Genomic DNA, 14,652 nt, shown 5'->3' on the forward strand with positions numbered 1-14,652 from the left:
CAAAGGCCTTCCAGCAACCATGTTTAAGAAGATGACAAGCAAGATTGGGATGACGGATATCCACTCCCAATCTTGAGGGGGAGTGTCAGCAAATATGGTTTCCAATCTTATAGATTATGATTGATTGATTTATTTATAAGGAATGTATAATGTGTAGATTTAGATTGATTGTTTCTATAAGTTGATGTATCCTAAAGTTATGTAGGTTTCCTAATTTAGTTTTAGAATCTTTCTTTAAATATTTTAGGCAACTTCCTAATTCTAATAGGAAGCTGGTGTATAAATCAAATCAACCTCTTTTGAGGTGATTGAGATGATAAGGAAGAATTTTATTATCCTTCTTTCATGACAATATTATCATGTAAGAAGAAAAACAATTAAGGCTTCTATGAGGATAGAGGATGGAATCAAACAAATATCTAATAAAGGAGAGAGGAAGACCAAAAAACTGGTCAGAGACACTTAGATATAATAAAAGTTATGAAATCCTTATAGAATAGAACACAATGCCATAGATAAAAAATGCCTAGTGAGCTAGGATTCATGAAGTCGGGCCCACATAGTGGGCCTAAAAACTTGAAATGGTGATGGTTATTCTTATCTCCTAATTTTTTTTTCTCAATTTCTTCTTTTTCTTTGGTTTTGCACCCTATGTTGTTGCCCATCTCCTTTTTCTCATCATCATCTATTATTGTTGATCTTTTCTTCTCTCTCAAGCTTTCTAGGTAAAATTATTTATTTCTTATCCTTATAGCTTGCCATTCTTTCTTCTTCATCTCTTCTTTTCCTCCCCATACACTACGTTAGCTATTGATCAAGCTACAACCCTTCTTTTCTTTAGGTCTGTTCTTCTCTTGCTGCTAGTATAATTTGAGGCCTGTGTTTTTCCAACTACATCAAGGATTATTTGAAACAATGTTCTCGGGAGGCTATCTAATATCTAGCATTATCCCTAGCAAAGAGTGAGGCACACGAGCACTCTGGTGCCCAAAGGCAATCAGAGCATTATGCCATGAAAGCTCCTTGTCCACCTATAGGCAAGGCGGTTTCAATCAGGCAAGTGCCTCAGATGAGGCAAAAAGTATCTCAAATGCTTTCCTAGACCCAAAAAAGAAGGATAAATTACAAAAATAATAATAATAATAATAAACTTTATCTTTGTTTCAATTTTACAACAAACTTTAATTTTTTCTAGACAAAAAATTAGTCAGATCCAAAACATGAACTCTAGACAAATTATGAAAAAACGTTTGGGCGTAGGCGTAACCCTTCGTAGTGACGCGCTACACTGCTCGCGTGTAGTGTCAAGTGAACTAGGGCTACTGCATCGGCGCCCGGATGTAGTGACAAATGAGCAAGGGTTCCCGCATTTGCTTGAACGGATGTGGGTAAAGAAATTAGTCCAACATCAAAATCAAAATCAAAACAAAAACCAAAAACAAAATCAAAAACAAAATCAAATTCAAAGTCAAAGCCAAAATCAAAATCATAGATTAAGGATTGGGTCATGGAACATAGGAACATTAACAGGCAAAGCTATGGAAGTGGTAGATGTAATGATTAGGAGAAAGATTAATATTATGTGCCTTCAAGAGACGAGATAGGTAGGGAAAAAAGCAAAAACTTTGTCAGAAAATGGATATAAAATATGGTACACAGGAAATGATCGAGCAAAAAATAGAGTAGGGATCATTATGGATAAAAGCTTAGTAGATGAGGTAGTGGATGTAAAGAGAATAGGGAATAAGATTATTATGGTGAAGGTTATTCTAAGAAGAATGACTATGAATATCTTTAGTACATATGCACCACAAGCGGGGTTAGGTGAGGAGATAAAAGCAAAATTCTGGGATGACCTAGAGGGACTCGTACAAATGATACCAAGAGGAGAGAAAGTGATTATAGGAGGTGACTTAAATGGTCACGTGGGTAGAGACGGAAACGGCTATAGAGAGGTACATGGAGGGTATGGATTCGGGGAAATTAATAATGAAGGTAAGTCTATTCTAGATTTTGCAATGGCATATGGGCTCATCATAAACAATACTAGGTTCAAAAAACAGAACGAACACTTAATCATATATAAAAATGTCACATCAAGCACCCAAATAGATTACTTCCTCATGAGACAAGAGGACCGGGTATGTTGTAGGGATTATAAGGTGATACCGATAGAGTGTTTGACTAATCAACATAGACTTCTAGTACTTGACGTCCAAGTAAGAAATTGGAAGAGAAAAAATCACATAAAACAAAATCCAAGAATCAGGTAGTGGGATTTAAAAGGGGAGAAACAACTAATCTTCAAAGAAAAATTAAGGGGTAGAAGAGAATGGAATGGATAATGACAGACAAACCAAATGTGGAGAGAAATGGCTAATGCCCTGAGAAACACAGCAAAGGTAGTGCTTGGAGAGACAAATGGTAGAGCCCCTAACCTTAAGGAGTCTTGGTGGTGGAACGAAGAAGTGCAATTGAAAATTAAAAATAAGAAAAATTGCTATAAGGCTGTATATCAGTGCAACAATGAAGAAAATCAAAAAAAATTATAAAGAATCAAAAAAGGCAGCAAAAAAAAGCTGTTAGTGAAGCAAGGTCAAAACCATACGAGAATCTATATAAACGACTTGATACAAAAGATGGAGAAAGGGATATATATAAATTAGCTAAAGCAAGAGAAAGAAAAACAAGGGATTTAAATCAAGTGAAATGCATAAAAGATGAAAATCAAAATGTATTAGTGAATGAGGGAGCGATTAAGGAGAGATGGAAGGAGTATTTCACAAAATTATTCAATGATGATGGCGACACAAGAGTTAGGTTGGGACATCTTAGTAACTCCGAAAGGAACGTGAGCTATACATTTTATCGACACATAAGTCCAAATGATATAAGGCAAGCATTAAAAAAGATGAAAAATCATAAGACGGTGGGACCAGATAATATACCAATAGAAGCATGAAAATGCATGGGAGAAGAGGGTATCTCCTGGCTAACGAAATTATTTAATGCGATTCTTAAATCAAAAAAGATGTCAGATGAGTAGAGGAATAGTACTTTGGTCCCTATATATAAGAACAAAGGAAATGTTCAAAACTGTGAAAATTACAGAGGAATTAAGTTAATGAGCCATACCGTGAAACTCTGGGAGAGAGTAATAGAGCAGAGGCTCAGAAAAGAAACAGAGATCTCAGAAAATCAGTTTGGTTTCATGCCCGGTAGATGAACAATGGAAGCTATATATCTACTGAGGCACCTAATAGAAAGGTATCGGGATCATCAGAAGGACCTACATATGGTGTTTATAGATCTAGAAAAGGCCTATGATAGGGTCCCTAGAGAAGTATAATGGAGGGTTTTAAAAAAGAAAAGAGTCCGAATAGCCTATATACAAGCCCTTAAGGACATGTATCATGATGCAGAGACAAAGGTCAGAACATGGGGAGGGGATACTGAACCGTTTAAAATTACAATAGGATTGTATCAAGGTTCTGCACTAAGTCCATACTTATTTGCTTTAGTAATGAATGAACTCATTAAAAATATTCGAACAAATGTGCCATGGTGTATGCTATTTGCAGACGACATAGTGTTGGTGGATGAAACAAAAGAAGGAGTGAACACTAAACTTGAGTTATGGAGAAACAATTTAGAATCTAAGGGATTTAAATTAAGCAGAAAGAAAATAGAATATATGGAATGTAAATTTAGTAAGAATGCAAGAGTGGATGATGTTATAATAAAATTGGAAGACCAAATTTTACAAAGAAAAGACCATTTTCGATATTTGGGATTAGTGATTCAAAAAGATGGAGAAATTCACGAGGATGTCACACATAGAATTAAGGCAGGTTGGCTAAAAAGGAGAAATGCATCGTGGGTGTTATGTGATGGTAAAATCTCATTAAAATTGAAAGAAAAATTCTATAGGACAGCTATAAGACCAGTTTTGTTGTACGGCTCAGAATGTTGGGCAGTCAAATACCAACATGAGCAAAAGACGAGTGTAGCGGAGATGAGGATGTTAAGATGGATGTGCGGCCATACAAGAAAAGATAAAATTAGAAATGAAGTTATTCGTAATAAGATAGGAGTAGTGCCAATAGAGGAGAAGATGAGAGAGACTAGACTAAGATGGTTTGGTTATGTGAGAAGGAGACCAAGAGACGCTCTTGTGAGGAGAGTTGATGAAATAGAACAATTAATCAAAAAAGAGGTAGAGACAGACCTAAGAAGATTATGAGGGAGACATTAAAGTTTATTATGAAGTGTATGGATCTCAATGAAGATATGACAAAAGATAGAAATACATGGAAGTCTAGAATTCATGTAGCCGACCCCACATAGTGGGATAAAGGCTGGATATGTTGTTGTTGTTGTTGTTTTTAATTTTTTCTATAGTAATTTACCTTATTATAAATTTGAAACTAAATACAAAGTTTGGTATATTATTGAAAAACCTGGAAGTTCATTAAAAAATTAAAACTAAACACAAAATTCAGTATACTATCGAAAAAAATTAGAAGTTTGTTACAAAATTGAACAAAGCTAAAAGTTCAGTACCCTTTTTAGTAATTTACCCAAAAAAGAAAAGGTAAAAGTAGTCAACATAAAAAATTAAAGAAGGCATGTGAAAAGGCATTTACAAGCCAAAAATGAAGAGGGAATCAGAAGATAAAGGGAATGAAAAGACAAATATATCACCGGAAGTCACTATTATTCATAAAATTAAGAAGTAGGTTGGCTTCTTCATTTTTTCCTCTCTTCTCTCCTTCTATAGTGAGAAAGGTCACTGTGACATAGATCATAAGGAGGTAGAATAGAGAAGAGCCATGTTAGGTCAGCTAGAGCTCTAACATGCCAAGGTATTCAAAAAATTATCATAAGTACGAGGGATTCTTATACTTTATTACTTGCAAGGAGCTCACTGACCTACCTTTTTGGAGGGGTTGTTCTTGGTTTAGGTCTTGAAAGTCCCCCTTTAGGTATACCCCAATCTTTCATATATCTCAAGAATCAAATGGAATACTTTTGGATGTTAGAAAATCATGTTGCCCTTGTACCTTTTTTTTATCCTAGTACCCTATTGTTAGGTGTTGAATGCTTGAGACCAAATCCCTATTAGATTTGAGATTTTATCCTCTAAAAGGGGGGTTTAGAGGATTTAGCTAGAAATTGGTAGGAGAACTATATGATATTTGGTTGCGCTAGTTTTTGTTTATCTAGGAAGCTTAAGTTTCTATAGGAGGATCCTAAAAGTGGAATAAGGTCGTTGATGTGTAACAACGAAGGTATTTGTTTCGGTAACAAGGTTAATGGCAATATGGCATGATGCTCTTAGGGAGCATTTGGTATAGGAGAAGTTTTTAAATTCCTAGGAATATTAGGTTGGAAATCTACATTTCCATGTTTGGTACAACTTTTTTAAAAAATAATGTTGGAAAAATAGCATTCCTAGGATTTATTTTTAATCCACTTTCCCACAAAAAGGATTTCCATATGGGGGGTTGGGAATCTTGGATTCCCATGGACTAGGGAAAGTTTTTAACAAATAAAAAGACTAAAACACCCCTTACCCTTTTATAACCCCATAGCTCTTTCACGATTTATCTTTGTCATAGCTTTCTTCTTACAAATATTTATATAACCATATATATTATGTATATATATATATACATATGTACATAATGTGTAAAAAAAATGATGTTTTTGACTTTCTAAAGAGGTTGTGGGTCCCAATATTTTATATACTAGAAGAAATTTATCATTTTTAAACAAAAAATCAAATAAGGGTAATTTTGGAAAAATAACATGAATTCCCATGAATGTTGCATTTAAACCAAACATAAGAATGTAAGATTCCCAATAAAGAATACCCAACATTCCTAAGAATGTTTAAAACTAATCAAATATAGAATTGTATAAATCCTGAGAATCAAAGATTCCTAAGAGCATTATCAAGAATCATTAATTCTACGAATCTAAAAACTTCTCATGTACCAAACGCCTCATTAGTTTTATCCTCTTCTCCTCCCCTCTCTTCGTTGCTTCAAGTTCAACCATTATAAGTGGATTCAAAACATCTTGTAATCCAAATTAGACAATTCTTATTTTTACAACAATATCAGATATCCCACTCTCAAACAAAACAGCACCTAAGCATGATGTTGGAACCAGAAAACTGCTAAAATACAAACCCAAATCCACCTAAACATGATTCAGGAATCAGAAACTCCTAAAATACAAACCCAAATCCACAAATCAAATGCTTCAAATTACAGTCAACCTAAGCTTCAAAAGACCATCATCCCGACCACGAAAACAATACTTCAAATACAGATGCTAGAAAAACAATACCTCTCTGACAAGAAAGAAAGAAAATTGAAACACCAAACAACAAAATACAACAGATAGAGATGGAGCTAGGCATCCCCAGTGCACAAGGGTCCCCGCTTTTGTGTGGGCCAGGGAAGGTCATTCTAAGACACGTGGAACAAAAGCTACACACAAGTTATAGATAAGCAGGGTCAACTGTCGAGCAATTGCCTTCCAAGGTAACAAGGCAGTCATTCGGATTCATCTAAATAAGAACGGCCAACCATAAACAGTGATACCAAGTTCAACACCCATCATCGCATTAAGGAAGAAATCAAAAACAACATAATCACGATGAGAAATACAACGAAGAATCCATATGTTCGATCATAGTATGTAGCAGCAATTATATACGTAGGATTAACAGATACAATAAGGCGTCACTCGTTTAAGAGACCAAAGGCCCCCACACTTACCACAGTAAACTAAAATCCAAACACCAATTCAACAACTCTTCTATCACGCCACTTCCTTCGCAGCCGCCGGAGCATCCGCAGCAGGAATCGCGACATACCCCATCTTCTTCGGGCTGATATCATCGACGTCCTCCTCATAGTCGTCGAACTTATCATCGGAATCGCGGGAGGAGGAGGCAAAGAGGGACCAAATCAGGTAAAGAGTGGAGCCAGTAAGGAAACCACATCCGACGCCAAAGAGCAACGATGCGACGACGTTGAGAATGTCCTTGGTCCGCTCGCGGAACGAAGCGCCCGCGGAGGAGTATAGGCCGAAGGGCAAGGGTCGCTTCTCTTCGACTTCGTCGAAATCGATGAATGCGCGATCGTCGGCGAGGGCTGGCCTGGGGTCGAATTGCCTCAGTTCGGTGATATAAAAGGTAACGGATCGGCGAGCTGCGAGATTAGGGTTTTGACGAGAGAGAGGGTGGGAGGAAGAGGAGGTGGTGCTGGTAAAGAAGATTAGGGTTTTGCAGGGGTGAAAAGGGCGGCCGGGCCTGGCTGTGGCAGCAATGGCGAGGACTCCTAGCAGGATCGACAGCCGGAGGAGGAGACGGTGGCTCGATGTCGCCATTGCTCTGTGAGAGAGAGAGAGAGAGAGAGAGAGAGAGATTGTATTGGTCTACGATGGAGAGAGAGAGAGACAGAGAGACAGATTGGGGATGGACAGACTTTGTATTGACTCGTCGTTGCATTATAATAATTATATTTTCTTGATAACGCAATTCCGTTTCGTTTCATAGGTCCGCGGCCGCGGGGCATTAACTCTTTTCCCTGCTATTTTAGCATAATTTCACTTACGCCCCCAATTAGGATTGCATTGCATCAATCCGTCTCATTTACTTATTTAAAATTATAATAATTATCAAAAATTATGTTTTGAGTCATAATATACAATTTATCTGAATACTGAAATAAATTTTAATTACCAATTTAAAGTTAAAATAATTTTTAAAAATTTATATTTAAAGAAAATTTATTTTCAATATTTACTAAACAAATAAAGGTAAATGGATAAATAGGCAACTCATTGTTATCTTTATTTCGAATTTCATGCATTTTCTCTTTACATATTTTTCTCGTAATGATAAAAAAGTTAGACTTTTTAGATTTAAGTCTTTTTTTATAATTTATTTTATTCAACTTATTTATTAGCATTAGTAAACTTATAATATTATAATTTAATAATTATATATAGAGTGTTTTTATAATTATATTTACCTGACCATGTAATTAAGCTAGAAATGTTATACTCATAAAAATAATAGAAAAAACCATTTAACTATCATATTTCATTAAATTATAATTAATATTTTTTCATTCTGAAAATTATAGCAATATCTTTTTTAATATAACGATTTGGTTTTAATATTTTATATTTGAAACATGAAAACATATTTTCTCTAAATCTCTCTCTATTTGTATTGTAAGTTTGTAACTTGTTTACCTTTCTCAATACTAATAACTCATTTTAAGAGTAAAGTATATTAATATTTTTACAAAAATCTCTTATCATTTAAAAATAGTTTCAAATATCTCAGCTCTTTACATTTTTTGGCCGAGATACCCTATTATGTCTTTAATAATATTAATTAAACTATAATTAAGTATAATTAAATTAAATTTAACATCGTTTGTATGGATAAAATAAGTTCAATAATTGATCTAACAAAAATAAAGTTTAGATGTTACTTAGGCCAAAGACCAGAAGTTGAGAGGGTGTATGGGCAACTTACATTTTCTATATTCGATAAATAACGAGAAAAGAAAAAAAAATAGTACTCTAAATATTTGTAAAAAATATTAACACCTATTTTAAAGTGATGCAAAATTAAGAATATAAAATAAATTGTAATATCTTAGAAATTTAGAAACAAATTTAATACTAAAAGTAATTTAAAATTTTTGTTGAGTATAGGAGAAATCTAAAAGAGCCAAAAACATGAATTTTGGAAATTTTGAGTTTAAGTGAAATTTGTCAAAAATAGAAAAATAGACCAATTTTTTTAAGTCAAGTAGTCAACTTTTATTGATAAAAGCCCATTTATTTTTCAATTTGAGGCACAACAAAAACACAAGTAATAAAAAATGTTTTTTTTTTTTTTTTTGGAGAAAACTAGTCCAACAAATTGAAGAGTATTAAGTAAAACACTTTTCAATCACTATTTTCAGTTATGTGGTTAGTTGGTGTTACGGGTATTTCCCACTATATTCCTCGTGAGCTGGATTTAATTCAGCGGGCCAGCCCGATCGCATAAGGTCTAGTAGATGTCGAGTTGAACTCGTTGAAGCAAGCTCATACATCGTTGGAAGCCAAGCTCGGATTATAAGGACAAGTGAACTCCCGGAAATGCCTATAACTCGTCAACTTATCCGAGCGAGCTCCTAACTATGCTCTGAGCGACTCTTACAGCTCATCGCCTTAGCTGATCAACTTGAATAACGAAAAGGTCATACGTCAGATAATAGTATTAGGCTAGGGGCAGGCTCAACTTGACCCCAGTCTCTCGAGCCTTCTGATTGGCCCATGTTAGTCCCATCCTGACCCTTTGCAACAACATCATTACAGTCGTGTATGGATTTTCGCGCGTTCACCCTATATCTCATCCTCATTAATGACGGATCTCATCCACATTAATGAGCATTTCGTCGACACCTTGCTATTGCATGGGCGTTCTCGCTAATACAAAGTATTTTGTCCCATATCTTGCGGACGTACAACACATGCATGGGGACACATTCTCTTATATATCAGCCAAATTTTTTGAGAGCCACAGTATGTCTTTTTTCTTTCTGCCCACTTATTGATACCTTGCATGCTTACTTACGTGCTCACTGATTTAGGCATCGGAGTACCTTGCAAGGGACGGCCGACGGGTCAACAAATCGAACTAGATATCCCATTTTCTCTCTTTCAGATCCACCGCACCAGTGCGGGCCAACGAATCATCGCTAACCAATTCGAACGTCGACAGTTGGTAATGGAGAAATCGATGATGATTTTTAATGAAATAGAGACGATGATGGCAAACTAAGATTGATTGGAGTATTGTTGATGGCAAATAATAAATTGAAATGAAAGGGAGTGATAAATCATTTTTTAATTTTTTTTTAAGTGCTAGTGACACTTCAATTCCTCAAGTTTTAAGTTATTGGATATAAATTTATTATTTTCTATTATTATGCATATAACCTTTGATTTTGTTCAAATTACATAAAAATCTTATAATTTACACAAGACTATTTAATTGCCATAAATTGCACTATATTATTGAAATTTATAGTGTGAAGTTTATATTTATTATATTAAAATTCATTTGTAATGTTGTTTATGCAGACATGATTATATCATTGTCCATTATGTTTTGACAAATAAACAAGGAAAGGAATCAATAAGGTGATCTATGTTTTACCCTAAACCAAAACAATGTAAGTTTGTTTGACAAACAATAGATAATCATTATTTCTCTATTTGTCATCAAATGGGCATAGTAAATTTATGCATATTATTTTGTCTTAATGTGTATGAAAAATCATTTTAAATGTATCATTTTGTGAGTTATAACCTAATTTGACATATTTAATATATTAATAGGTGATTCGTGCATGCACATTAAAAGGAAATGAAAAGATGGTCGGATAAAAAATAGTCCTTACTTTAAATTTTATAATATTTTCTTTAATTATTTGAACTCTGTTTGTGACATGTAATCATCTTAATTTAATGTTATTTTTTACATATTAATTAGATTTGATGTAGAACACGATGTGTACGATATTCTATGAAATGATTTCGATGTAAGAGCTCGTTGTTTGAACTTTATTTTTTCATGAAAATATTTATAATGAGTTTGTATGTAATTTGAAAACTTTTTAACAATAAATCTTAAATCATAAAAATCAGGAGTGTTTATTTATTTATTTATTTTCAAATCGTACGTGTAATAGAAGTAATTTATTTATTAAAAAAAAGGAAAACTCTTTAGAATTTGAGTTCGCTTCTAATTATTTAGAAAAGCAAAGCCAAAGCGAAAGCCAAGAGATACTGTGTTATCTCTCTCCTTGCCCCTTCCTATTGCAATCCTCGTTTTGCAGTCTCCTACTCATCGGAGATATATAAATACAATAAATACACTTACTTACGTACACTAATTGCAATCGGGCCCCCCCAAAAGGAGCGTGAAGATGCTGTTGCACGCTACTGGGATGCTTTATCGATAAACCCCTCGCAGACGACTGCTTGGAGGCTAAGCAACACATCGCCATCGCCATTCAATCTCCTCTCCTGCGCTTCCTGGAGGGAGGGAGAGAGAGAAAGACAGACAGAAAGACGGACGGACAGATCAGATATGGTTGGAGTTTTATCGAACAAGATCGGCAGGGGCCAACTCAAGCCCGGCGATCACATCTACTCCTGGAGGCTCGCCTACCTCTACGCCCATCACGGTGGTCCTCATTCCTCCTCAATTTCCTTCCCCTTTTGTTTTGTCTTTTTTCCGTGGATTGAAATCGGTTTCCGATCCAGTAGTCTTTCAATTTCATCTATCACATTTGACCTCGTCAAAAGTTGAAAGAGCAGTCCTAATATGATGTCTGGATTCTTCATTCTCCTTCAGCAATAGGTTATCGCATTGCGTTTTTCTTTTCTTTTTGTTTTTTTTCAATCTGCCGTCACTGACTAGCTCTTGTTTTCTTATTTTTTTTTGAGCCGATCTGTGTTCCAACCTTCTTTTTTCCTGATTTGGTCGGTTGAGTGGTTGATGTCAGATCCGTTAGTTATCGATTCGAGCTATCAGATTCACATTGAAGTTCTTCAAAGTGGAAAGCATTCTTCTCCTGAAATAGTAGTAGTAGTGTGATATATCGCTTCTTAGTTGTAATTTAGTTTAAATCCTGCAATGTACATCGCCCGATGGCCTATTTTGTTGTTTTTTTACCATCTTTTGTCTGAACCGGTGCATGCAAATCTTGGCCCAATTCCTTTATTTTCTTTTTCTTATTTTATTTTCCCCCTTTCCTGTTTGTATTTGCTGTTTTGGCGTTTCCTTAGCTGTCTTTTCTTTCAATTTCATTGTTCTTATTATCCTTGGAAGGTTTAGGTTATGCTTAAGAAGTTCTTAGTCTGATTCCTAGAATTTTGGTAAGCGAATGAGATATTCTGAATTTGCCCCGGACAAAGTACCACTGCATATCTATATACATGGCACTAATAAAATGTTTTCGTACTAGCACACGGATCTCAATGCATATGCGAATCTCGTAGGGAATAAACAAGAACAGAAAGACTTATGTCCGAAACAAAGGGAATGGAGCAAAATATGAGTAGGAAATTCCATGCCTGGCAAATCTCCATGTTTGTTTCTCACCATATACAGTTACATGTCATTTTTGACATGAATGGAGAAACATCTCAAGTATGTCACTACCTTTTCGAGGAATGGGGAATAACCTGTTTATCTCCGTCTTCCTTTAATTTCCAACGTCAGAATTGCTTCCAAAACATGTGGTCTGAACAAAGAAAAAGTGCTCTTTGCCTCAAAAACTTACTATCTTGTAGGAAAATCAAACTAATTTCTCCCCTTACTTTTAGACATTTGAATTTTAAAGAACTAAATTTCAATTACAAAACAGCCAAGATCCTAGTTTTCTGAACTGTTCCCTATCAATGACAGATTGCAAGTGAAAAGGGCAGGTCTGGATGGAATAGTTGTATGGGGAGGTTATGTATAATATTCCTGTAAGGCATAATGATCTCTTTTGAAAGTCCTGCAAAATTGTCCTTTCTCATGGCATCACAAAGAATAAAGCATGTGTCCTTGAGTTTGTTGAGATGTTCGTGAATCCTCAATTATTAGCCCACTGAAAATTCTCACAATTGCTTTGCTAACCTGTCTCTGAACAAATTTCAGGTATATATGCTGGTGATGGAAAGGTGATCCACTTCACTCGGGGGGCTGGACATGAGATAGGGACAGGCAGCACAGCTTTAGACCGCCTAATTTTCAGCTCCTCTTCCTCTTCCTCTTCTCATGGTTCGGTTATCCAATGCCCAGAATGTGGTGATCAATCAACACTCGATGGTGTCATATGCTCTTGCCTCGATTGTTTTCTTTCTGGTGGTGAACTCTACCTCTTTCAGTACAAGGTCTCACCAGCTCTCTTTCTTGCCAAAGCTCGAGGGGGGACCTGCACCCTTGCTGCTTCTGACCCACCGGAAGATGTTCTTCACCGTGCTGAATTCTTAATGAGGAATGGTTTTGGTGGCTACAACATCTTCAAGAACAACTGTGAGGACTTTGCAATATACTGCAAGACAGGTTTGCTTGTTGTAACAAACATTTCTGTGGGTCGGAGTGGACAGGCAGCCTCCTTTCTAGCTGCTACCAGTGCTATTGTTTCTTCACCACTTCGGTTCCTGACTACCAGTTTTAGTGGTCTGGCCGCTGTTGGTTGTGGTCTGTATTGTGTTAGTCGATTTGTTTCTGATATTGGAGTTCGCCGCGATGTTAGAAAAGTCCCCGTTGAGGCCCTTGTCACGCCCTCTGGCTTGACTGAGTCAGAGGCTTCAACTGAGACTGCCAAGGAAGCTTGACCCATGACCTGCACCAAAATTTTATGAGCAGGATCCTATCCTTCATTCTGTGTCTGAATTGTCAAACCCTGGTATTTGTGATTACATACTAGCAGGTATTTGTATTGTGGTGTGTTTATCTTCTCTTCGGAGTCCCGTGTGAGTCTATTATTTTGAGCAGCTTTGACACTTTTCAACTGTGCCAACTATATTTGTTACTTCACTTTTCAACATTGAAGGGGACTTTTTGTATTTTATTTAGGTGGATGCCTGCATCCGTATTGCTACTTGAGCTAACACAAACGCACAAACTCTTAAACAGAGGGAGGCGTATGAGCTCATGTTGTACTGGTAAGTGCTAGTTTTGCAGGCGAGTGAAGTGATATCACTGTTGTTTTCTCTCTTTTCCAATGATAGCATAGTATATAAGCCCTATAAAGCCTAAGGTAATGTGTTTGCCCAATTTCTCTCCTATCAAGTTGTGCCATTGATATGTGGTCCGTGGGAGAAGCAATTAAGTTTTTGTTCATAGGCTTAGGGTTTGGAATGATAAGAGGTCGGGTGGTGGTGGTGGTGTATTGAATTTGAGAAAAATGTTAGGTCAGTTTTAGAAATTGAACTGGACTTTGCTGGTCCTATATTATCTATTCTAATATAAAAATAATTAAATGTATGTTAGTTTGTATGCATTCAATTAATTTTCAAAATTTTGTACTATATTTCCGTTTACCCTGGAAACACGAACACTAAAAGAATCAAACTTGCCTAGGCCTGGCAATACAAACTAACCCATTTTGCTGCAGGTGTTGTTTGCCCGCTAAAATCAATCGGCGATGGTAGTCTGGGGGTCCATTTTGCCTTGGAATGGCATCCAACAAACAGCTTAATTCCTGTGCCATGCTGATGCTGGTGGGCTACTTCATCTTTCATTATTAGTCATTGAGTTAATTGCAATAATGAGTTTCACCTTAATGTTTTAGAAAAAGCATAAATATAGAAAACGTATATATAATTTTATTTTATAAATCTAATATATTAAGAATCTAATTCTAAACTAAAAATATATTCATTAAAAAAAAAATGGGGGGTTGCAGCAGCAATTAATATGTTTATTATCTAACAAAACGAAAGCTTATTCTAAGTAGCTACAGAATTTGAAGCCAAAGCGCAACTGTGCAATAAAGAAGAAGGGAAACAAATTGAAATTCAAATTTAAGCCTAAAAATAGAAAAGCCGAATGAGAAAAGAATG

General features: G+C 35.7%; 2 protein-coding genes across 2 annotated transcripts; one reads left to right on the forward strand and one right to left on the reverse strand.

Annotated features, from left to right (window-relative positions):
• Window positions 1-6,608: 6,608 nt before the first annotated feature.
• Window positions 6,609-7,507, reverse strand: LOC127804929 (uncharacterized). The gene has a single exon (XM_052342033.1). The coding sequence runs from the start codon at window positions 7,402-7,404 to the stop codon at window positions 6,835-6,837; it is 570 nt and encodes a 189-aa protein (XP_052197993.1). The 5' UTR covers window positions 7,405-7,507; the 3' UTR covers window positions 6,609-6,834.
• Window positions 7,508-10,934: 3,427 nt separating this feature from the next.
• LOC127803421 (protein LEAD-SENSITIVE 1) lies at window positions 10,935-13,662 on the forward strand. The gene is made up of 2 exons (XM_052339627.1): window positions 10,935-11,276; window positions 12,740-13,662. The coding sequence occupies exons 1-2, from the start codon at window positions 11,180-11,182 to the stop codon at window positions 13,420-13,422; spliced, it is 780 nt and encodes a 259-aa protein (XP_052195587.1). The 5' UTR covers window positions 10,935-11,179; the 3' UTR covers window positions 13,423-13,662.
• Window positions 13,663-14,652: the final 990 nt, after the last annotated feature.

This window comes from Diospyros lotus, chromosome 6 (genome assembly GCF_014633365.1).
Source record: "Diospyros lotus cultivar Yz01 chromosome 6, ASM1463336v1, whole genome shotgun sequence".
NCBI lineage: Eukaryota > Viridiplantae > Streptophyta > Magnoliopsida > Ericales > Ebenaceae > Diospyros > Diospyros lotus.

Bases quoted from the DNA above. Each gene is read 5' to 3' on its own strand.
- LOC127804929 (XM_052342033.1), bottom strand. From the start codon at position 7,404: ATGGCGACATCGAGCCACCGTCTCCTCCTCCGGCTGTCGATCCTGCTA.
- LOC127803421 (XM_052339627.1), top strand. From the start codon at position 11,180: ATGGTTGGAGTTTTATCGAACAAGATCGGCAGGGGCCAACTCAAGCCC. The intron at 11,277-12,739 runs GTGGTCCTCATT...AACAAATTTCAG, and splicing joins CTACCTCTACGCCCATCACG to GTATATATGCTGGTGATGGA.